The sequence below is a fragment of the Alexandromys fortis genome, unplaced genomic scaffold (genome assembly GCF_014885135.2).
Source record: "Alexandromys fortis isolate MF-2015 unplaced genomic scaffold, M_Fortis_MF-2015_v1.1 scaffold_73, whole genome shotgun sequence".
Classification (NCBI taxonomy): Eukaryota; Metazoa; Chordata; class Mammalia; order Rodentia; family Cricetidae; genus Alexandromys; species Alexandromys fortis.
In genome coordinates, this window is record NW_026067959.1 from 5147132 (window position 1) to 5172709 (window position 25578).

At 40.1% G+C, this 25578-nt stretch overlaps 1 protein-coding gene across 1 annotated transcript in view; it reads right to left on the reverse strand.

Annotated features, from left to right (window-relative positions):
* Positions 1-25578, reverse strand: part of Itga1 (integrin subunit alpha 1) — a 142828-nt gene that overhangs the window by 48171 nt on the left and 69079 nt on the right. The window contains exons 7-9 of the mRNA XM_050152810.1: positions 12945-13093; positions 7895-8045; positions 2427-2592 (exon numbers count right to left, since the gene is read on the reverse strand). Coding sequence (XP_050008767.1) covers positions 2427-2592; positions 7895-8045; positions 12945-13093 — 466 coding nt within the window. The remainder of the gene's footprint in view (positions 1-2426; positions 2593-7894; positions 8046-12944; positions 13094-25578) is intronic.

Below are 25578 nucleotides of genomic sequence, written 5' to 3' on the forward strand. Positions count from 1 at the left end.
AGTTAGTCAACTCCTGTGCATGCTTGACTCGCTAGGTGGCTTGCTCTTGGCAAACCAGACTTCCATAATTGTTGCTATTTGCCATCTGGAATACGTATTGACAGGAAATGAAGATTTCCTAAACAACAGGGGAGAAAGCCTTTTGTGCTCTCGTTATGAAAATACTGGGAGGGAATACACTGGAAGCCCTGCTGTGTGACGTCAGCACCAAAGCAGCTGAAGCAAGAGGGGCAGCAGGGCCAGTGAAACTTCACCTTGAACACAAAAACAGAAACAGAAATCAGACCCAGAAACAAAAGAGACAGCTCACATGACTTTAGCCTGCGTTAAGATGTTGAAAGATATTCTAATCTTTGGAGAGTTTTATAAAATGATTTCATATTAAATATAGAGATTTCTGGATCCGTTTGGACATTCTAGCAAGGAACTTCAACTGTGATTTGGTTAGGTTATAATGAATCTTAAAATGCCATTTCAGACAAAATGAACCACATCCCTTACAATGTAGGTCACATTCAGCCAACTCTAGGTTATATTTGCCTACTGACCTAGAGAATATTTAGAAATGGCACTTCCTGTGTTTAACTGACTAGTATAATAGTAACTTTAAAAAAAAACAACTCTTACAAGTAGATTATACAAGTTATATTAAAAATCCATATGTGTACACATATACATATATACACATAATAACATTAATAAAAAAGAGGCCATGAATTTGAAGGAGAGTGAAGAGGGTTTTGATGGGGCTTTTGAAAGAGGAAGGGAAAGGGAGGAGTGTTGTAGTTATATGATTGTCTCAAAAACAAACAAAAAACCAAGCCCTTTAAGCCCTTTCCTGATTTTTTTCTTGGTCTGTGTTATTAAAAGAGAAAAGTGCACAGTAATTTAGAAGACCATCCATATTAAATCTAGGCAAGCATGGCCTCTGCTATCGATAAATAACATCTTGTCTCGGTGGCTATTGAAAGACCAAGGCCGTGTAACAGTGACTTGGACTTAGAACACAGAACAGCCGAGCCATTCAGAAATGGCTAGGAGTATAGACTGGTAAAGGCTCAAGGGTTCTGTCTCTAAAGGCATTGGAGAGAAAGGGAGCCAGAGAAATCCTTCTGCCTGGAACACCAGTCCCTGTCATCCTCAGAGTAAAACAAGCTCCTGAGCACTCACTGACTGTGACTCAGATTGAAAGCAATCAGGTGAGTAAAGCCATTTCACCGTCATTGAAAGAGGACCTTATGAGAGCAGGAAGAGGTGAGGGCAGCAGAGTGCACTGGAAATAACAGCACTATTGTGAGTCCTACTGAAATTGGCTTTGTTTTTACGTGCGTGAATATGTGTGTCCTGAGTTGCGAAGCAAAACTCTTGCTACCAGGAGCTACTCAAGAAATATTGCAAACAGTTGCTTTACATCATTTTCTTGAACTGGAGATATAGGGAAGTTGTAGAGCAGTGGTCCAGCATATGTAAGGGCCTGGGCTTAGTCCTCAGCACTCAGCACACACACACACACACACACACACACACACATTTTTCTTGTTTACTGGATAGTCACTTGAAATTGTCTACCCTTTTTAAAGTCATGCCTCATCTTCATATTCTCTTTGTTTGTTATTAACAGGTTCTGTAAGGGATCACAGGATAGAGCTTTTGACAAGCGACATTTTTTACAAGCGACACATTCATAGTGCCCCCTTGGAGACTGTCAGTGGAACTGGCATGCCCCAGAAGGGCAAAAGAATTCTCTGTGGTTTCTGTGGAGACTGAGTTCTGAGTCTGAATTTCCAGACCTTGAAAAATCTAAAAAAGACTTTACTAGTCAAAGGACATTAGCTCCAAAGCAGTTTGTTACCAGACACCTCCCACTGAAGGGACTAGCATTGTTCAACAGCTTCAATAGACAGTCACCGCTAAAAAAGTCAAAGAAAAATCCTCAAAGAGGTGGCCTGGATAGACAACCATAGCAAATGAAGTTTTGCTACCAAAGGACTTGAGGCAAAACTCCATGGGGATCTTTAAAAATGTGTATAGACAAATTACAGAGGAAATGAACATAGAAATGATTTTATCAGAACACTCTCCTAGCAGGAAAGACAGTTGAAAGACAAAAGTTGAGTCACTGGATCTCTGTTCTAAACTTGTGTCACAGAAAAGGAATAAAGCGTGCTCATGCTGGGGCGTTTAGGTTCTTGCTATGGTCATCAGCTCTTCCACGCATCATTGCAGTCTAACAAAGGCTGTGTCTAGCCATCATGGTTGTCTGTAAAGTAGTTCCATGACAGATTCCTATGACAGAGACTTGCTCACTGATGGCTACTGCACACGGTGAAAATAGGTTAGTAATGTGTTGAGAAGAATACCCCAAACCCATAACATTAAGATTGAATTTTAGAAGGGACATTCCAGATCAGGAGAGACAGTCATACCTTCCAAGGCAAATATCCTTTCTCCCAGAGCTTTGACAATGGTGACCAGGGCCAACTCATCTGAGACATTGAAGAAGTGCTTTTCAGTGGGCTCGCTTGCGATAGATTTTATTTCTTCCACAAATTTCTCAGTGCTTAAGTTCCCTCGGTTATAGTGGCCAAGGATCTAGGGCACAACAAAAATGGCAAGAACATATTTTAACTCCAATATGTTAAAAAGTATATTCCGTAAACAAGAGCATTCAGGATATCTTGTGCTGGGATAATGTTATGTACTTATGGGAATCTTTATGGAAGAGAAGCTGAGTACATGGTTTTGCTCATATTGATTCATGTAAATATTTATGTTATTTTTCATTATGTGTGTGTGCATGTGCGTGTGTCAGTGGGTGTGTATGTGTGTGCACCTGAGTACAGATTCCCTTGGAGGTTGAGGGATGAAGTCATTCTAGAGCTGGAGTTCCTGGCAGTTGTAAGCTGCCTAATGCGAGTGTTGAGGAACATACTTGAGTTCTCTACAAAAGTGGTACCTGATATCAACCACCGAACATTCCCCCACCCATATATACTGATTCTAAGAACCATGGGTGAGGCAGGAAAACAGTCTTTCTTTTTCTGCACTCCTGTGTTTCTGTGTAACAGTTATAGTTTTAAAATCTATCTGACCATTCAAAAGACATGTTAACTTTCTATATAACTGTGATACAATTTCAGCTACTGACACGCCATCTTCTGGCAGAGCAACCAACAAGGGAGTTATGGAAGTGTTTTATATGTTTGCACACACACACACATACACACATATATATACATACATGCATATATATATTATACATGTATACGTACACATGTGCATGCCTGCATTTTTTCTTAGAGACCTGTGAAAGTTCTGCATACATATTCCGGCATGAAGCATTTTACACTTCTTTCATTTTTCTATAAGTTTTAAATTTTCATGAAGTCATACTAATCATGTTTCTTCTTTAAGGTATGTACAATTTTACCTGGTTAGTATTGGTGTGAAAATGTTTATGTTTATGAAAATATGGAAATCTTAAACTAAAAATTCCTGATACAACGACTTGACCTAATTTATTATTTTAAAATATAGCAATGCGGGAATAGGAAAAAGGTCCAAATACTATATTATCTTTTAAATCTGTTTATAATATTGTATATTTCCATCTTTGATTAGCCCACATATATTTAAAGACTTTTTCTTTTATAATAAAAATGTTACTCTTGTAACAAAGCATGTTTAATTTTTATTTTATTACAAGTGGCACTTGAAGGTTACTAGTTCTTGCTTCTAAATATTCATGTATCCTTTATTATACTATCCCAAATTGAGAACAACTTATATATCTGTAAATAATGATGCATAAAATGAGATCTAAGACGGTAGGCTACAAAATGACATTTTGGTTAAGGTATATAGGTAAATACCTTAAAAATGAGAACTCAAGTTACTATTTACATAGTTCTTCTTATGTCCTATGACATAATTATTGTTTCACAGGATACATGGTGGTTGAGAGCAACAACTTAATCACCCTGATGCACACTATTAATGTAAGAATTTGAGTTGTATCTGTTCCAATCAGCAGGCTCATGGAGGCTTCATGTGATGAGCTTGCCCCTTTCCTGGGGGAGCTTCAGTGACCATCACTAAGGAAATGTCACATTTCCACACTGCGGGACATCAAGCCCACTCGCTTCTCTTCACTCTCAAGACCCCAGCAATCCAGTCCATCCTAGCTCCTTCCCATATTAAATGCACTTATAATAAATGACATATGAACATCTGAGAAGGAGCCCCTTTGGGGAATCATGTGTTTAAGGAAACCTGGAGCTGGTAAACAAGGAAACCTGCATACCACTTAGGCTCTGTTTGACTCCTGTTTTTAAGCTCACTCTATGATACCCAGCCTTTGGGTAAAATGGTCTAGGCTGGAACTTCACAAATTATTTCAGAAAACAAAACCTAAATTCCTGGATATTGTGATGAAAAGTCAGGGCCAAACTTTCTAAGTGTTTAGCCTCAGAGCAGAGACCACCGGGACTGTCTTGCAGGCCAGCTGTGTGATGGAGGAGAAAAATCAATGGAGAAGGCAGCAGAGAGATGTCAGACAGAGAAGCAAAACCGAGGTCATGCTTGCAGAGCATTGAACAAAGACCCTGTCTCGTTTAAGAAAAAGCTGTCAGGATGCCTTTCTTAGAGCTGGATATCTCACTGAATCTGGTCGCAGGAGACAATCTACAAGCTCCAGAAGAGCCACACCCCTGAGTTTCCTGCCCAACATGATGAGGCTACTTTTTTCTTTTTTCATTTTGATAACCTGCGTGTTTCTCTTAGATTCATTCAAATTCTGAATTACGTGGATTCCTCTGAGTCCCCCACTGATTTACTTCACTTATTCTACAGATCTTGTGACATCCTGGGACGATAAATCATCCTTGCTCCTCTTTGATTGTTACTGAGCATGTTCTAGATTAACTATTAGATCTACATATTAACTCCCATTGTATTTAAAATTGATAAAATTCAAAATATTCGCAAAACAAACATAACAGCTGAGAATTTTAGGGTGTGTGTGGTTGAAGCTGCTAGTTGGGAAGTGAATGTTATCAGACATTTAGGGGTAACTGTGACAGGAGGAAGATAAGCAGATTTAACTAAGTAGGAAAAATACCCACAGGACAGATTTAAAGAGCAAGAATAAAGCAGAAAAGTACAATACACGAGAATATACTCAGAGCTGCAGAGTTTCTGGGATTCCTATACAGGCTTAAACCACCCAACTAATATCACAGATGAAAACAATAACAGAAACCTATTGGCATTTTTTATCCAAGGGTTTGGTAGCTTGTAAAATGTTTTCTATAAGAAAAAACAAGAAGTTAAATAATACACCTAATTTTAAAAATACATCTCAAATAGGTTGAACATAAGCGTTTGAATTCTGGTAACATTTACCTGAAAGATGTAGTCAGAACTGAAATTTCCTTGAAGCAGATGTGTCAAAGTAAAATATGTACTGTATTTATGTGCAACATCATGTCTTCTATTTGAAAATATAAATATATTTATTGATGTCTCATTTATGTTTGATCACAATAAGTAGTTCACACTTCTCAACCATTACAAACTAGGAGTAGGATATGACTATCTAATACGACCTGATGGACCAGTCTAATATTCTCCATTGACAGAAATAAAGGACTGAAAGTCAACTCATGGCTTCTCAAAACATGAAATTTTAATAAGAAATATTTGAAGTTTTAAAACATGGAACTTAAATTACCAATATTTAATCCTCTTGGGGACCTGTTTCCTGTCAAAACACATTTCTGTATTGTTCAGGATCAAAGAGTAGGGAAAAGAAAAAATAGAAGAAACAGTCCAGACAATGACTGAGACAGGGGGACAGTCCAGACAATAATTAAGATAGAAGAGTAGTTCACACAATAATTGAGACAGGGTTTTTATTCGTGTGAATGTGTGCAGCATGAGTGGATCCTATGAAATTCCTGAAGTCTGTCTGTGTTATTGCTCAAATGAGAAAAAGTAATACAAGTGTCTTGTTTTCTAGTTTGGTCTCAAATAATACCTTTTAAAATAAACACAAAGTAGGAAAAGTAACAAATAATTATGGTTAAGTGTCATTTTCTTGTTTTTTTACTTATATAGAGTTCAGGAGCAGTTTGATAATAACACACTGATGAAATAGAAAGAACAAGAATATATGGTTCTTCATGAAGATGAATGGAATGTTGAAATCTCCTTTGATGCTGAGATGAGAGAGACAAATAGGACTCCCAGTTAAAAAAAAAAAAAACTTTTTAAAACAAGGAAAAATTAACTATGTGGTCAGACATGCTACAAACCACAGAGTTCACTTAAAGTGGTGTGCTGTCTTTGTCTTTCCAGTAAAACTTCTCTTACTGCTGGTTGTGTGTGTGTGTGTGTGTGTGTTTGCATGTGTTGCACTGAGTATAAAGTGTTTCCACAAGGGAGACAAGCAATCTACGGCTGAACTACATCCTCAGCACCAATACTGTTAATTCTGATGATGGCTGATACTGTTTGTGGCCTGCATCCACAGTACATACAATGCCAACTGGTCCTCAGGGGGAAGCAAAAAAAAAAAAAAAAAAAAAAAAAACTGAGATCATCTCTGATACTCAGAAGTCTGGAATCAGTGAGCAAGCTCTGGCTTTCTACACTGACAAAAGGGACCGGCCGTAGGCTTAATGTCATTCGTTATTTAGATATTTTCCTGAGTGACCATTTGAAACTATTCTCAACCATGAAATCAAAATGCTTACATTTTCGCAGCAGAAGGGGTAATAAAGAGTTTGAGAATAATTAGCAAATGGAAAGTTATAAAAATAACAACAGAGAATGAGAGAAACAACTAGATGTTTAGTGGAGTTGTTTACATCTTATACCTCAAATAAATTAAGAAAATGTTTCAGTCAAGTATTATCACTTTATAACCAAGCCATCTTGTTTATAAAATGTGCGCCTTGGCCCTGGGGAGCCGTGCATCACATCCTTGGCCTTGGGGAGCCTCGCATCATATCCTGGAACGTTTTTCTATGCATAAACCCCATCTTCCACTTCTTACATCATCCATGCCTTTGAAAGAAAGGCAGATTCGTTGACTGGATGTTGAAAACTAAAGCAGCTAATATTTGATTACCGTTTGTGAAGAGTTCAGGGGTGGGGAATCTTTTCTCCTGAGTTAAAAACAAATCAATTGAATCAATTTTAGTGAATGAAAGAACAATTGATTCCGGAGAAGAGAGGAGCCTCCCCCTAGACAGCAGGCAGGACTATGGGGTGGAAGCTGGAAGGAAGGGCCAGATGTTGTCCCTGGGGCGATTCCCTGCAGGGTTCTGAGCAAAGAGGAAACCTTTTATCTCTAAAGGCTAGGTCCTTATTAGCTCACTGTGGTAGCTTCCTTGGAAGGATCAGAGAGAAAGACAATTTTTATTGTGTGCCTCACTGGCCACTGTCGTCAATGATTCTTCGTGTGTTGAAAGAGACAGACTGACAGAAATAACAATCTTTTGACAAAAGATTACCCTGAAGTTCAGTGTATTAGAACGTATTCACTTGTCCCAGAGATGATATACAGGGAAAAAAGCCTGTACAAAAGTGTTTCCGGCCCTGAAACACAGTGCCCTCTGTTCTTCCCCACACCCAACCTTCCATTCCCTTGTGTTTTGTACACCTGGAAAATGGGACAGCTTGGGCAGCAGAAGCAGACAGATAAATAGGGCTTCGGAAGTATAATGATTGGCTTGCTAGTAGGTGCATATAGAAGGCATCTTCTGATTCTGGCTTCTCAAACCTCAGGAAGAATTCTTAACTGAGAAGCAATCTTTCTTGCCCAGTATATGATGTCTGTCTCATGACAGACACGGAGAGTTTACACACCCTTTGCTGGGGAGGTACTTACAGCTATGGAAAATCGCTGAATGTTCTCATCCTCGCAGTCCTGGATGACCTGCTTCAGTCGGTAGTTGTCATGGGATTCTCCATCGGTCACTATGACCATGACCTTTTTAACGCCCCTCCTGGCACCCCGAGCTTCAGTGAATGCCTCTTTCCTGAAAGGAACACAGACCAAAGGGAGGCTGATCAAACTCAGCCCAGAGTCGGACAACATAAAAAGCCCTACAAAAAAATACATCAGCTCTGCGTAGTCTGGCACTTCCCTCTGAGATGACTGTGGACTCCGCTGTCAGAGGCAAGCAACACCATGACCTCACTTGCAGGGAATCTCACGTGATGGGGATTCACTGTATTAGCACTTGCCACATATGCCCATATGAAGCACAGGTGCATCCCTTCTTTGGATGCTGCGTTATAGGGATGTCGTGACTGATGACGGTGTGGGAAAGAATACTCGTGTCTATGGTCAGAAAGTGAAGCTTGGATGGTGGAGACCACAGAAAAAGGAACAAAGTTTTCCTCTTCTTCGCCTATCTTCAGTAAGAGCCAGGTTGCATCAGGCCAGCATAGCTCAACTTACATGATTTCTCCTAGTGAGCTTCCATCAATAGACCCCCGACTTGGTCCCACACTAAATCCTTACTTGTCCTTATATTAAAAGCTGAGCCAAATGTCACTCAACTGCAACAACCCACTGCAATGGTCCCCATCTCAAAGAACTGCATGAGTAACTGTTCTTTAGCGTGTACTTGTGACACAGATTTTCTGATTTCTTTAAATGCTTAAGCAAAGGTGAAGACAGATATTAAAGGCTAAGTTTTAAGAAGTTTAGACATGAATATTCTATGAGATTTAGTCCATTTTGCAATTCTAATTCCTTCGAGGATCGCCCAGCACTTCTGATTCTCTGGAAGACCAAGGTCCTACTGAATTTAATGAAGATCGGCAGAAGGAGATGGTTAGAAGTCATTTTCTTAGAGAAATTCTGGATGCTCTGAAACCAGAGCCCTTTATATAACAGGAGAGCAGCCAGTCACAGACCTGCCAAGTCCACCCTTCTCATCTCAAGGCTGTTCCTTAAAGAGGTAGCTAAAGCACCAACATCTGACGTCCTTTCTGAGAAGGAAGCAGCAGCTTCCTCCCCACTGGCCTTTAACATTTTACGTATCTCAGGAAAGCCACTTACTTTGAGATAGGACAATTCAGGATTTCTGAGTAATTAAATAATTTAAACCTAGTTACAGGGATGAAAAAGAAGGGAGCATCCACAATGATTATGAACTGAAGTGAATGAATTCACTGAAAATGAAGATAACAGATGCCAAAACATTCAAAACATTTTTTGTAACTGGCTTCCCTTAAAAGGCATAAAACGCAATCAAAACTGTGCTTACGCATGCAAAATTAATGTGTGAGAAGAAAAGCCCTGCACTATCATTACAGTCTCTTTGTGTAACTCCAAACTGAATAGATTGTCTGCAGATAGACCATGAGAGAAGTGTGGGCAACCCCATATAAGGCCATGGTATTTCAAGTAGCATTTATACAGGAGTGGAACGCAGCTACGATGATTCTTCCATTAGTTACTAAGATAAATATTCATTCTTAAGCTCTTGCCTTTAGAAAATGCACAACTCTTTACAGGCTCAGAGCTTTCAAAGCAAGCTTTGACGTCTTTGAACGTGCATTCACGTTCAGTCAGCTACTGAAGGCACTTTCAGAATACCTACACATGTGCACGCCTTGTGCTGGCAGATACACATGTCTATAAGGAGATAAATGCCCATTTACCACAGCTGTTTGTGGATGCTTGTGTGTGTGTGCACGCATGTGTGTGTGTGTTCCCATAAAATTGGAACCATGTGCTTTTGTGGCATTTATGAATGCCGTTAGCTTCCTTAGGGAATTGGCTCTCACAGGCAGGTAGAGTGTGACCATAGTAAATTCCCTTTGCAAAATCAGCTAGGAGTCCAGAGGTGGAAACTACCAAACAGAATTATTCTTAAGATGAATCAGAACACATAGGAAGCTTCTTGTGGACTAGGTTTTGCTTGGGAGTTTGCTAGGCTTGATAAGAAGGACAGAAGGAAGAGCTGTAACTAAGAACTGAATGAGACTGGAGAAAATACAGGAAATACAGTGTTCTGCATTTGTAAAAGATAAAAGTTTGAAGGTTCTTATAAAACAGATTTTTTAATCACAGAGCCATGAGCAGGAGGCACGCAGGGCACCACAGATGATGGAGACATCTCAATTTTTAAAATGGCTGTGATGAGATTATTTTTATAAGGCAACAATTAATTTGGCTTCTTAAAAATTCTTCTATGAGGACTTGGTCAATAGCCCAGTCACTAAAGTTCTGACCTTTTAAATACGAGGACCAAGTTCGGTCTTCAGAACCCATGTAATAAGAAAGCTAAGCTGTTTAGTGGCAAGCACTTATCAATCCCAACACTAAAGAGCAGAGGCAAGATCCCTGCTGCTCCCTGGCCAGTCAACCTTGTCTCCTTGCTGCATTGTATACCATGGAAAAGGTCCTGTCTCACAAAAGTTCAACAGCCTGTAACGTATGACTCCTGAAGTTGACCTCTGCCCTCAATTGCACAGGCACAAGTGTGTTCGTGTGTGCTCATGTGTGCACATGCACACACATACACACACACATACACACAGATTGCACTGGTGTAACAGATTCTTATGGTCTCCTTTCAAAAAGAGGTGTACTTGCGTTGTAACTGGGGTGCATTCATCAGAGTTGCAGAAGAGCTGGGCCTGTCTCTCCCCTAGTGTTGTCTGGTGTGTGGGGTTTGAGAGGGGTACAGCTTTAGTCAATAGGAAAAGAGAATAGAAATTTTGTGGGAGTGGTAGAAGTTTTAAATTGCCGGGGACAAAATTGGGATCTTGGGGGTGGGGTGGGTTGGGGATAAGGGGGGACAGGGAGAGAAAAGTAAGAAGGGGAGGATTGGGGGAACTTGGGGAAACAGGAAGATTGGGATAAAGGAAGGTTGGATAGGGGAGCAGGGAAGCACATATCTTAGTTAAAAGAGCCACCTTAGTGTTGGCAAGAGACTTGAACCTTGAGTGGCTCCCAGGAGCCCAAGGCGATGTCCCCAGTTAATCCCTTGGGAAGCTGAGGATAGGGAACCTGAACTGACCCTATCCTATAGCAATACTGACGAATATCTTTCATATCACCATAGAACCTTCATCTGGTGATGGATGGAGATAGAGACAGAGACCCACACTGGAGCACTGGACTGAGCTCCCAAGGTCCCAATGAGAAGCAGATGGAGGGAGAACATGAGCAAGGATGTCAGGACCACGGGGGGTGCACCCACCCACTGAGACAGTGGGGCTGATCTATTGGGAGCTCACCAAAGCCAGCTGGACTGTGACTGAAACAGCATGGGATAAAACCGGACTCTCTGATCATGGCGAACAATGAGGACTGATGAGAAGCCAAGGTCAATGGCAAGGGGTTTTGATCCTACTTCATGTTCTGGCTTGATGGGAGCCTAGCCAGTTTGGATGTTCACCTTCCTAGACATGGATGGAGGGGGGAGGACCTTGGACTTTCCACAGGACAGGGAACCATGACTGCTCTTTGGATAGGAGAGGGAGGGGGAGAGGAGTGGGGGGAGGGGGAGAAGAGAGGGGAGAGGGGGAGAAGAGTGGGGGGAGGGGGAGGGAAAAGGGAGGCTGGGAGGAGGCGGAAACTTTTTTTTTCTTATTCTCAATTAAAAAAAAAAAACTGAGTAGCTTGGTCCAAATCACCATACTGGCCAGGTTACACCAGCATTTCCATTCTGCAGAATAGTACAGTAAAACTATTTCATTTTTGCTAGTCTCTTGACTTTGTAATTGCCCTTATTTCCTCACACACACACACACTAGTTGTATGAAAATTACTAAAATCCTTTATCAAGAGCTAGAGACACAAGAACATACATAAGCAGAGTAGACATAGGCTATATTTTAATACAATCATCGATGTGCCCAGAAGTTAAAAATAAAAATCAAATGGCTACAGGAATGTTGTCAGGCCTTGCTGGCTGGTCAGAGGTTACAGTCTATCATGACCTGGCAGGTTTTTCCAAAGCTCGATGACATGGAACTCCGTCACCACCAGGGAGACTTCCTGTTCTCTACCTGCCCTTATATGGAGAGTGTCCCGGGGCCTGGAAGACTGACATTGTTTGAAAGATGTCCCTAGGCTGGATGCCTGATTCATCTCTAGGGTGACCCTTTGCAGAGATTCCTGCTAGAAGCCCCCCCTGCTGTACATATGGTAACTTAGACTTGCACTAGGAACTCTGCTATAGGACCTGCCGCCACATACAAAGCCTTCTGATAAGAGTATGTCTCTTAATGCAAATTAGGGTTTGTCCCCAGGCTCCCCAATCTTATATATTTCCAATATTCTGGAATAAAGTTGAACTAATTCACTGAAGTCTCTTCCGGAGGACTGTCTCTGTCATGTCCACGTGCCATGCAAGGATCTCTGTCATCTCTTCTGTCCCTTTGTCTTCGCCAACTGATGGCCAACTGACCGCAAAGACAAAGGGGAACCCCACACAAGAATGAAAATTAAGCATCAGTTGATAACATGATGCAATCAACTATTAAGTTTTCGATTGCTTCACCGTCAGTTAGACCCTTGAAATGAAAGAAAAAGATAAGGAGGGCCATGAGAGTATATTGCCATAGAACTTGATTGTCTAATAGCAAATCTTTTTATTGTAATTTGAAAAAACTGTGGCATTGCATATTGTCCAGGCAAACACTGAGTTACATTCAGAAAGCAAAAATAGCTAGCAGTGGTGCTGCATGTTCTTTTGCGCTTTTTTATTTTTACTTCTTTGTTTTCTTATGGTGATTATAAAGTCATCATTTCTCTATTCCCTTTCCTCCACTCAAGCCCTCTCATATAACCCCTTTCTTGCTGTCTTTCAAATTTATGACCTCTGTTTTCATTAATTAATGAAATTAATGTCAGAAATGAATGTCAGAAGCTATGACCATAAAGTCTCATCATCAAGATTTCTACGCCATACCTGGCTGTGTCAATCCCAAGGGCTGTCATCGTTTGGAGGCCACCTCTCCGGCCTATTTTGTTTGCTGCAACAAGTACCTCTTCTGTCGATGAGTACTTATTGAGGTTGAACTCGTGGGTTACGCTTTCTCCATACTGCACAATTCCAACCTGAAATACCAAGCCACGGTTGAGTCATGTGTCCAGCAAATACCCTGTTTATTTTTCCTGAGTTTAAATATATATAGGGCCAATAGAGTACCTGTGAGCTTATCAGCTGAGTGTAAGAATTGATCACTACCTGAAGTCTTCTACCTTGGTCGCAATAATCATGGATGCTTTGTGACTATGAACAGTCCAAAGAAGAACCGTAAAATTGCTGTATTTTCTATCTAATCAAAATTTTTACAGAACGATTCCAGTAGGCCTCCACAGCACACGCTGCTATATTTAACATTCTTTTTGTCTTATATTCTTATATAACTGTTTCACATTATAGCAACAAATTGTCATCTTTAGTAAATGAGGAAACAAAAACAGAATCTTTTTTAATGGAAACAGAGTCTTAAAAACTAATTTTCTGGCTGGGGATATAACTCAGTGGTAAAGGACTTGTTTCTCATGCATGAAGCTGTGGGTTCAATCTTCAGCAGGAAAGGAAAGGCAAACAAACAAACAAACAAAACCAAACTCGAGCTTTACAATGAAGGGATAGAAAGGAGTCTAGTCTCCGAAATGGTCAAAATTGTGCCCCTTCTTTTGTTCCCCCTTTTTAGTTAACATGAGCTGCTAACGTCTAGTAATCAAAAGGAGACACTCATGCTACACTAGAGTAAATAGGCAAACAAATAAACTAATAATAGTTTAAAAAAAGAAATAGAAACAGTTATCCCTTATTTAGTTGGTCATAAGGATAAAATGAAGGAACTGGAGAATCTATAACTGTGAGATGAGGCATACATTATAAGCCATGTGAACATGAACTCTGAATAGTTTATGTATAGGATAACCTTGTCCTCTATGAAAGCATTTTTTACCCCATTTCTTTACTATACATTCCAAGACTATGTGTTGTTCAATTGAATTTTTCTTCCTTATAAGAATAAAGGGTAGGATGTAGCCAACTAGTTATACAAAATACTGAAAACAAATGAGGACAAACGCATGACTCCAATTCAGGTTATTTCCTTAACTGTACTTAAATAGTTTTATTATCTTCTTTAGACTTAAACTTATTGTCCATATGGCAATACAGATTTAGATTATCAATCCTGATGAATATTGACCTCAGAAAGATAAACCCATAAATATTTTGATTTTTGCCATTATAAAGGTGCAATATAGATTTAAATGAAATGTATATTTTATGAAAACTTTTGTTACTAAGATATTCATTATACTTAATCCTAAGTACCAAGCTTCTTAAAGACTTCTATGGAGATCAATCATTCATGAATTTAAGATATCTCATGGAGCTTGTGTCATTTTTATTTTAATGTTTTTAGTTAATTAAACAGGAATCTAAAAACTTGAAATTTTTACTCTCCCTCCTGCCACTATTTTAACAGTATTGAATATCCTCGTCTCTCATGCCTTTGACCTCCAGAGCTTTGAGACTCTTTCCCTCAGACTCATGGATGACATCTTTGCTCAAGGACTTCCTGTCTTGGATTCTATCACCTGCAAGGGCAAGGGTCTCAATTCTGAGTGTTCTCCTCTCCGGCCATTGACATCACATCATTTGTCTATTCCACCTAAACTATCAGTCACTAGACCATATCAGAACCTCTTGACTGGCAATACCTTTAGTAACCTAATATTTAAGACTAGATTTCAAGGTACAATGACTGTAATCATCTACTTGCAAAAATCTAGCTCATTTAATCTCTTTTCTCCTTCACCAAGTCACCTGGCTAACTTCCAACTCTAGCTAAATCCAGCTATCTCCGTGTGTGATTCTGCAGTGCTGACTGTTTCTACTCGAAATTCACTCCGCTTGTAGATTGGCCTCCCACTAAAGTTATATCTATGAATCTCAAACGGGGCCTTGAATTGGAGCCCCACCTAACAGTCACACAACTTGCTACTAATGGATGTACTTTGTTCCCACTGGTTAATTTCAATCAGATTTTTGTTAAGAGCTGTTAATGCTCACAGGAGAAAGTATTTATCTCAACTGGCTTGAGAAGAACTCGCACGAAAGGGACAGAAGTCATAGCAACCATTCAAGGCTGCTGATGCCCAAGAAGTGTCAGGGCTCTGTTTTCACTCCATGCCTCACATGGCTCAAAGAATCGGCTCTGAAGGTTGGATCGTCTAAACCAATTATCTTCACCCTACGTACTAAAATTCAAAATCTTCATGATGTTTTTTGAGTGAAAATGTCTCTTGTGGAGTAAAATGCTTGAATACTTAGTCCCCAGTTGGAGGCACTGTTTGGGGGAGATTTAGGAGCTAAGGCCTTGCTGGAGACATTATCCCTGGGGTGGGCTTTGAGAGCTGATGACTCACACATTTCTGTGCTTCACACCTGCGGTTCAACTTCTGCTCCAGTTGCCACACCTGCTGCTTGCTGTCATGCTTGGGCTTACTCCTTAGAACCATAAACCAAATGACTGCTTCCTTCTGTAAGTTGTCTTGGTTGTGATGTTTAATCGCAGCAGTAGATTACACTCCACAGAGTGTAATCTTACACTCTGTAAATCAGACACAAGTGCTTTATATTTTATTCTGATCATCTATTATCTATCAAATCTGTCTATCTATCATATATCTGTCTATCATCCATCTGTCTATGCTCTCTACCCATCTACACACAGTAATTATCTGTCTGTCTGTCTGTCTATCTATCTATCTATCTATCTATCTATCTATCTATCTATCTACCTACCTACCTACCTACCTACCTACCTATCTCTTAACACACGCCTCACTTCGGCAAGCTTATTCTTTGTAAACTACAGGTGAGCTCACAGCAGTCAATTCCCTCACCTTTTCTCTGTGCCTGACTTCTAACTACCCTACCCAAGACTGTTTTCACCTGACTCTTAGGAACCCTCGCCTGTGTTGCTTTGAATGTTTAAGGAACAGGAACTCAAGGAACGTTTCTTTCTCCTAGCTCATCACCCTCTCTTAGGCAGGACCTGAGTGCAGAGAGTGGCCGTGTGGTGCCTGGACTCAAGCTGCATGTCTCTTGTCCCTTTCAGGTGGGCCTGAGGCCTGTACTCAGCACAAAACCACATTGGGCTTATTCGCTCACTACTCTGTTTGACCTCCCTGGATCCTTGCTTATTTTCCACAGGATGTGCTTCCTTAGCAATGCACACCTGGTGAACCTCTCTCTTCCCATCATCTGCTCTCGGGAACCTCAGGCATTGTCTGTGCTCCTCTGTTCCTACCTAAGCCCAGAGCAGACTTCATGGCCTTGAACCTCAACTACAGCAGTGCTTGTGCTCGCTGTGCCGGCTCTCAATGTCCTGCTATATAACACTAGGCTATGAACTGAAGCAATGCAGCCATTACATTAAATCCCCATTCAGAACCCCCAACATCAGGGACTCGGAAAAAATAGTTTCAGATAGTATTTTTACTCTCCTTTTAAAAAGAAAAGAGAGAAAATATAAAATCATTCACTGAAATGCCAAGTTTCTTTTTTTTTTTTAAAAAAAGGTCAATGCCAGGTAGTGGTGGTACACACCTTTATCCCAGTACTCAGGTGGCAGGAATAGGCAGAACTCTGTGGGTTTAAGGACATCCTTGTCTACAGAGTAAGTCAAGACAGCTAAGATTACACAGAAAGACTAATCTTGAAAATTGGAAAAGAAGGAAGGGAGGGAGGGAGGGAGGGAGGGAGGAAGGAAGGAAGGAAGAAAGAAAAAAGATAGAAAAGGAAAAAGAAAAGAAGGAAAAGGCAGAAAGACTCTCTCTCCCTGCAGCTTCATTGTTCCATTCATTCTGTAAGATTCAGCTCTACCTTTCTTGCAGAACATTTCCCCCTTCGCTGTCAACATAGTCCATCATAGCACTGTTGACCTTCCCCTTCTGAGAACTCAGGGCAAGCCTGTCTACACTGCCCCCTCCTCAGTTGTGCTGTGTGCACGTCTTATCGTTACAACTGCACTGAATTTCCCAGAGACTGGCAGGGTAGAGATCGTGGACTATGTCACAGCTTCTCATGTTCCTTTATCCCTTCCTGCCACTTTGTGTTGCTCACAGCTGACCCTCATACATTCCTAATAGATGACTGTAACAGTGCAGAGACGCAAGTGGAAAACTGAGATAGCAAAGAAGCAGTAACAGCCAGACCAAGAGTGTGGGAAATCAGACGGGGAGGCCGGAGAAACTCAGAGACTGGGGGAGGTGCCCTTCAGTGTTGATTGATGGCCAAGGCTGGATGCATATTGCCTCAGAAACTAGTCAGAATGAAGCCTACTGTGGGTCTGCACTGGAAAGGGGACCATTCATTAATTTTTATCATAAGAGTCAAATGATAATACATGTACGTAATATGATACTGAGTGCTGGTAAGAACCAATTCAATATAGATGATTTCAGATCTAGATTAGCTTCAAATTTAGGGCAGATAAAACAAATCTATACAAGCACGATATATATGAATATGCACATGAAGTTAAGTAAATATGAAAATTAAAGATACAAAGTGAGTCAAGCAATGAAGACAGGTCAATGAAGACAAGACAGGGGGTCAAGAGGAGAAGGAAGCATACATATTCACCCCTTCACAAGGAAAACCTTCATAGATGAAGGCACACCCAGGTAAGAAGTATAAAGCACATTGGAATATGCTGTGGAGAGGAATAACAGGGCATTGATTCTGGATCAAAGTCAGGGGGATAACGAAAGGAATCTAAGCCATTTGAACATTTGAAGGAAGGAAAAACAATCAGTGATTATACTTAACCTGAAGGTATCAAACTATTAGAATGTACAGAAACTCAAGAGTAGAATTTAAGTAGGGAATTTGCTACACGATTCACATGGGAATGTTCTAGGTATTTTTGTTAAGTAGGTGGGCGGGGGGGTTGATAAGCAAGGATGACAGCTGGAAAAAACAGGTGAGTTCAATCTGGACATTCTTTATGGAGACAAGAGAATGGTGTGCATCTGGGACAGCAGATGCATGCAGTAATACTGGACTCTGGTTCTGCAGAGGGCTGATAAACAGTTACAGGGACAGTCTCATTCAGAGATAGACGGAAGAGTCATGGTTAGCACTGAGGAGCTGTGTTTGACCCTCTTGGTTAGCAGAACAAAAGACATAGGGATTGAATGACAGCCTAAGACCAAAGCTTGAGAGCAGCATAGACCTGTAATCTCCAACAGTCAAGAGGTGGATGAAGCAAAGATTAGTAGTTCAAGGTTACTTTCAGCTATTAAGTGTGTTCTAGGCCAGACTGCCCTACATTAACCCCGTCCCCAGAAACAGACAAACACACAACAAGAAAAATCTGAAAAGAACAAGCAAATAAAACAAAACAGTCTAAAGACAGGGACCCAAGAGCCAGCTAAGTCTTCTACATAAAAAAGACCCACCATTGGCCATGGATATTTCCTCCATGTGGCTTTTGTTGTAATTTTCTTCTAAAATACCGGAATTACGGTCTCCTTTGTATATCCCTCAAAATTAATATCCCTTTACATTTTATCCCAGGAAGTTCTAGCATCCCAGTCTATGTTAATAGGTAAGTTTTTTTTTTAAATCCATGGTCAATAATAATCTTTAAAAACACAAAGAAAAAAAGTTAAATAAGTGTCTTTACAGCAGAACCTTGCCACTCCTGCTTCTCTCTTATTCGTACAAAAATTTAAATTGTACAAAAAAGAAAGGCTTGTTTGAATAAGCCCTTGACTACAAGAAATACACAGAGAGAGAGAGAGAGAGAGAGAGAGAGAGAGAAAGAGAGAGAGAGAGAGAAGGAGAGGAGAATGTTCTCTTAATTCTGTCGTCAGTTGTGCTCCTCAAACTCACAAGATTGTTTTGAAACTATTCTCTTTGTGTTTGATATGAACATGTTCCAATCACATATTGGGAAAAAAGGCATGATGTATTTAATTTTACTTCATGGAATAATTTAATGAGAGACACAGCCAATTCACTATAAAACAGTTCAGAAAACGTTGCTGTACAATACTAGCAGCTATCATCCCTAGTGTGTTTATGAAGTAGCGTTAGATATGTAGCTGCACAAACGGGTTTTTCATTGTTGCTAAGTTGATGGTTGTTTTTGCTTATTTGCTTTAAAGCAAAAACATAATTTTGGAGTCTTTTCTTTAGTGATCATGGCACCTAATATAATATTTGATCAGCTAGATACTTTAAAAATACCTGCTGACTTAGAATCATAGAGTTGTTCAAATGGTTTAATTTCTTTTGCAGCAAGAGGGAAAGAGACAAGTGAATGTCAAACATACAAAAAGGCACCATTAAAGCAATAGATAGAAGGGTGATTCTGATTATCCTGCCATGTCCCATAGATATTATTATTATTATTATTATTATTATTATTATATCAATAGATAGAAGGGTAATTCTGATTATTCTGTCCCATGACAAAGTCCCATATATGATTCTAATGTGTTTCCAAGATAGCAAGAAAACTGAGGAAAGAAAAACATTCGAAAGTGGTTATTAGGTATGTCAATGTACTTTTAACAGTATTTTCTTTTTTTTTAAATAATCATATGTACATGTGGGTCTGTTTGTTGTGGATGCATACATGTGCATTCAGTGTCTGTGGAAGACACAGTTATCAGATCCCCTAGAACTAGTGTCAGGGGTGGCTGTGAACCACTGCAAACACTGGGAATTAAACCTATGTCCTTCCCCGGAAGAACAACACATGCTCTTAACGGCTGAATTGTCTCTCCAGCCTGAAGTCAATGGGGTTAAAGGAACCATTCCCTCACTCAGAAGTGTGCTATCCCCTTCTGTTGCTGAGACACTTGCAACACTAGCGCCTACATTTTAAAGCTCAGTGTGAAGGATGTTTCACACTACCATTGAGCAATGAATATCAAATCTGTAGTTTCATCACGGAAGGAATGAGAGTAAAAAGCTATCAGATTTTCCATGCATCAGTGCGACGCATACCTGCTTAATATTACAAGAACTTGGGGTTTGTTGTCTGACCAATATGACCTTTCTTTTTTATCAAATGATACCAACAATGCCCTGCCCCGCTGCATGGTTTTTGCATGATTAAGACAGGGTTGCAGTTGGAGCTAGCTGTCACCACAAACCTTTCTGGAACTGTTAGCTGAAGCCAGGATTAAGCTTTTGTCACTCTGAACAGGGTCAAAAATATAACTGGTTCAAAAATACGTGCCCATTTCTAAGGATATGTGCTCTTAGCCTCATTTAGTTGACTGATAAAGATGGAGCTCCCAGCGAAGGGGGAACTTTAACTCGTGTGTTGCTTGATGAAAGAGGCTGTAATGAAGTCAATCCTGGCAGAAAACTCCAGACCAGAGTGGTGACAGCAAGCACTATATTTGTGGTCAGGAGGCAAAGTCAGTAGGACAAATCACAGCTGGGACAAATGGGACAAGATGAGTGGCACCTGCTAAGCAAGACTGCAACATTGAAAGCCCGCCAGAGTTTCTGCTAGTCCCTCCTAGCCCAGGGTTCCATCTGACTTCATGAAGCAGAGTAGAAGAAAGGAGTCACTATAATGTTTTTGTTTGTTTGTTTTACAATGGGAGAAACTGCCAGGATTCCATTAAAAAAATGAGTGGTCTGATTATATGTAAAATCTACCCTGCATCCAAGAAATCAAAGAACAAAGGCACAATCCTTTCATCAAAGAATTTTCAGACAGCCAGGAGACACATAGCCATAAAACAAGTAGAAATGCTACAAAGGAATGAGAACAATGGTTGAGGGCATGCGAGTACCACAGAAACAGGAAAGGGGAACCTGAGGGTGGAGTCATCCCAGGGAATTAGACAGAAGGGACATTGGAAGACATTTAAGAAGTCCACCTAGTATACAAGGCTGGGATGGCAGATGGTGTTTCAGAGGGAGGGAATGTGAAGAGTCGCACACACTAGAAGCAGAGCAGAGAAGGACCAAGGAGAGTCCAAAGAGTAAGTGAGGTGAACATCACTAGGTGAAACAAGACACACTAGAGATGACTGTGGTCAGGTTGTCAGTTGCTTTTATGTGTCCTGGGGAGCCTGCACATTATTTAAAGGGCAAATAAAGTGGACTTTTATGTGAGGAAATTATCTGAATTTTCCTTTGGGATGATTATTCAAGTACATGTTGAACAGGGATGGGGAAAACGGAGACCAAAAGACAAGCCGGGGTGAAGGGTCATCTCCTACCGTATACCACTTGCAGAAATTCTACTGATTGGCAAGGCACTGGCTGGAGGACTCACTCAGGCTTCATTTTGGACATAAAACCAATGAATCAGGTGCCACTTTTAAGGCTCCTAGGAAAATGGCCATAAAATGGGCCGTAAAAAGAAAGATAAATAATATTCCTAAAATTTAATTAATCTCTCTCTTTCATTTTGCCTAGTTTAGTGCCACGCTGCACTCCTGATGGGAACAATCTAGACATTGTTCCATTAGTATATTTCACTTTTATATCAAGCCTCACAATTTACTGGTTTTATTTAGGGTAATGCACTTGTTTTTGACATATTTACATCCTTCCCATTTATTATTCAAAACAATGTTATGCTTAGGTATTGAGGATCAATAAGACCTCCATAATGTTTATACCATCATATCTTTTATGGGCAAGCTCCAAGTATTTCAGGTTTGTTTTTATGGGTGGGTTTTTGAAAAGGCAATTTTATGGCCTTTACTCTGCCTTAGGTAAAAAAAAAAAAAAATTGGTTGGCAAAATTTCCCTGACTATGTTTGCAAAGTCTTAATGTGGCCACGCGGAAGCATGGAGGGAATTTTGAGTACCTAATTAAAGTGATATCTCCGTCATTTTGATGCATTTACCTAATGTCTACAAATTGCTATAGGACGATATTCACACAAGATTTTTGTTTGTATTCTCCCTTCCTTCCTTTCTTTCCCCCATTTCTCTTTGAATTTTTGGAATAAGTGTGATTTTTGAAGGAAGTTTCATAGCTCGAGATTCTTCATTGTTGGAAATTACCAAATGATGAATCTGTAACCACAGAAACAAGGCATTGCTAATCTCTTCATAGAGTTAAATGTAATTGTAGTCATGACAGAAAACAAAACCTCACAGCCTGCCTGCAGCCTTCCTTTTGAAGTGAAGTGCTTTTGTTATCCCTGGATGAACAAAGAGATGTTCCAGGCCTTTTCTAATTCTTTGTCTTAAAATGTCTAATTTAAAAAAAATACTATAATTTTGCATGAAATCACTGTGTTTGTAAGTTCAAAGGGGAAACAAATCAAGTAGCAACTATTTTACTTGGCTCTATCTTGCTTAAAACAAAGTTAAGACAAAATGCCAAAGTTCTCTTGAGGTTCAACCTTTCTCCTCCCTCTACTGATGGAGGTCAGAAGTTGGCAGTTAAGGAAGAGGCGTGGCCTGCTTTTCCTTTACTGGCCTTTCCCCTTGTTTCACTTAGGCTGTGGATCATTATTTCTGACCTTTCCAGATAGAGTTGGGAAGACAAATTCTCAACTGACTGATACTGTTCTAGGATGAGCTGGGGTCTGGTAGCTGTCTATTGCTTTTTGTGGGTCCCTTTGTTGAGATGTCTCACTTTTACCTTCACCCTGAGCTACCTGCATCTCATGACCTCTGTTCCTAGTGAAGATAGAAGACTCCTGCTTTTCTCAGCAGGTGTTTCTACTCACTTCTAGAAGTTTCTTAGAGAGAATCTAAAATGACCTCATGCTGGATCTTAGTGCTTGACCAGCATTGATCCACAGGAAACACACACACTTAAACCAATTCATGGAAGAAAGGCAGATCCCAATACAGCCATCTCTGCTTTGACTCGACTGGCAATAACTAAACACAATTATTGGTGTCACAGGTACCTTGGGTGTTAGCCCATTGTGTATTCCATTTCTATAAACACATCACAACTACTGTCAAGCTTAGTGGAGCATGTGTCAAGATCACTGTAGGGGTCGGGTGAATCTGAACACAGAAACTTTACCTACTGAGCCATCACCCCAGCCCCTTAATTCCATCCCCCATACAGTTATACCCTTGATAAATATCAGATGCCTGAGAGTTATCAGTTGCTTGCTCTTAGTTGCATGGATTTCCAGCTTCTGGAAACTCTCTCACACAAACCATTTTATATTTTGTTCCTCTCATGAATGGAGGTAAAAGGTAAGAAAAGGGAAGGGGAATTCTAGGAGCTAATTCTGCAAGTCAGTAAGAATTGAATGGTTTCATCACAACAAAAACAAAGCAACCCATGAATCAAATTTCTTTAAATTGCATTTGTAATCAGTCTGAAAATAAATGGTTGTCAAAACAAATTTTCCATGTTTGAAAAGATTTGCTTGAGACCACATGAGATATTAGCATACTTTTCAGTTCCTATCTTTGGGGAGGAAATATTTTTCTAAGTTTTATATAAATGAATGATTTTTTGAATCTATTGAAAGGAGATCAATTTTTTAAGAGTTTAAAATGTCATACTGAATGTCTTATTAAATGTTTAGCAGATGTAACTGGCTTAATGTGTCCTTCTAAATGCTTCTACTTTAGAGAAGTGTTTATGAAACTAGTCATTGATATATCTTAAACCAGAACATGAAGACAGTATAAACAACCAAATTTAAATTAATATGCTGAGAAGAAAATTAAAAGTGCCAACTGCAAAAAATATCTCATCAAATATTTACCATCTGAGAAAAACAGAGCAAATGTTGTGCTGTGCACATGTATTTCTCAACTATTCACTAAAGTTCATTGTTTCAGCTGAGTGGTGAACTAATGTGGGGTAGTTGAATCACGCTGTGCTCTTGAGTTGACTGTAATCTAGAGAAAGAGGCTAATATGGACAGCAATATGAGCATAGAGCATTAAACTAGGGTTTCCAAAGTTTTAAGATATTTAAAAATCCTATAAGATTCAACTTCAATGTTCTCACTACAGCTTTACAAATTCTGATTCTGGAAGTTTGGGGTGTAGTCCAAGCACCTCTGGTATTTTGAGACAGGAATTCCACAAGGTGTGTGTGAAGGAACATTCCTCAGAAGTCCCACTGAAGCAATAGTCACGCCTCTTTTTCCCCCACAATAACAAAGCCCTCACACTGAGCTGCCACGGAGCAAACATTCACCAATTATTCCGAATAAATAAATGAGCCACTGTGGTTAGGCTTCACTGTGCATGGTACAAGCAAAATGTGCTGTGTAAATTCAGAATTATAGTCATTTTCTCTATTTTATTTTTGTAAATTAAATTAATATTTTGAGACAATATCTCACTGTGTAGCACAGATTAGTCTGGAACTTCCTGTGTAGCCCAGGTTGGCCTCAAGTCACAATGACTCCCCTGTCTCAGTCTCCTGGGTTTTGGGCTTACGGGCACATACAACCATAACCTGCTCAGTTTCTCTCTTTAGGAACCAGGTCATCTTGGGTAGAGCTAGATGATACTGCAAATGACACTGGGGATAATGTTGCAGAAAGAAATATCTGTGGAATGGAACTAAGTGAGTTGATTCTATCCTTTGCTTCATAGTGAGTGCATTTACCTGCACTGACTTGTTGCATCTGGCTCTCGAGGACTGACCTCCATTCCTCTATGTAGTGTCATTGTTCCATCCAAGGAAGACTCAGTACTCGTTGAAGCCCACCCTAGCAAGCTGAATTTCCCCTGCTGTACAAGCAGAGTAGTCCCTCTGGGAATGCTAAGACAAATTAACTCCAGTTCTAACCGTGCAAAACATATAAAAGTGTAAATTGAATGTGTAAGTATGTGATTGCTATTTCCAAACCCCAGTCTTTGGCACCACTCTTCAGGGAGGCGATGATGGTTATTCTAAAACAGTTGACCTGGCTTCCATAAACAGCTACAGATATTTTTATGGTGAAATAAACCACTGGAGTTAAAATTAAACTGAAATATTCTGATGCCTAGACAATATTAGAAATTAAGAATGTTATAAGGCTTGGGATGAAAAGATGGGTTAAGACAGTAAAAGTGGGTGGACGAAGTAGGTGAGGGAGGAAACATCACAAGGAACAGGGAAAATGGGATGGAGAGAGGGACTGTGAGCAAGCCCTTCTTTATTAGTCATGATGGCAGAGGGAACGGAACACTGTGGAACACAGAGTGACCCTGGGACAGGAGAGTACGAGTGATAAGCTAAATAGACGCAGATGGGACCTGTTCAGAGACTTTCCTAGAACTGAAGGTCTCAGAGAGCAAAATCTTGGGACTTCAGTTTTCCAAGCATCCTATTCTGATCTGCGAGAGTCCGCCAAGTGACTAGGAACCATTACTGAACTTCTCATACTTTGACACAAACTCTGTGACTTTAAAGATTCCCATGTTTTATTTTTTTTCACTGTATGAAATTTTATCAACCAAGGTGAGAAAGAACAGGGGTTATGGGGGGTTTCAGGTGGAATATACACCTGAAGAAAGAACAAGTCAACAGTTGTGCAGGTACAATATCCTTTCCTAGTTTAAGACTTGAGAAGATCAATTACATGCTGAAAGCCAC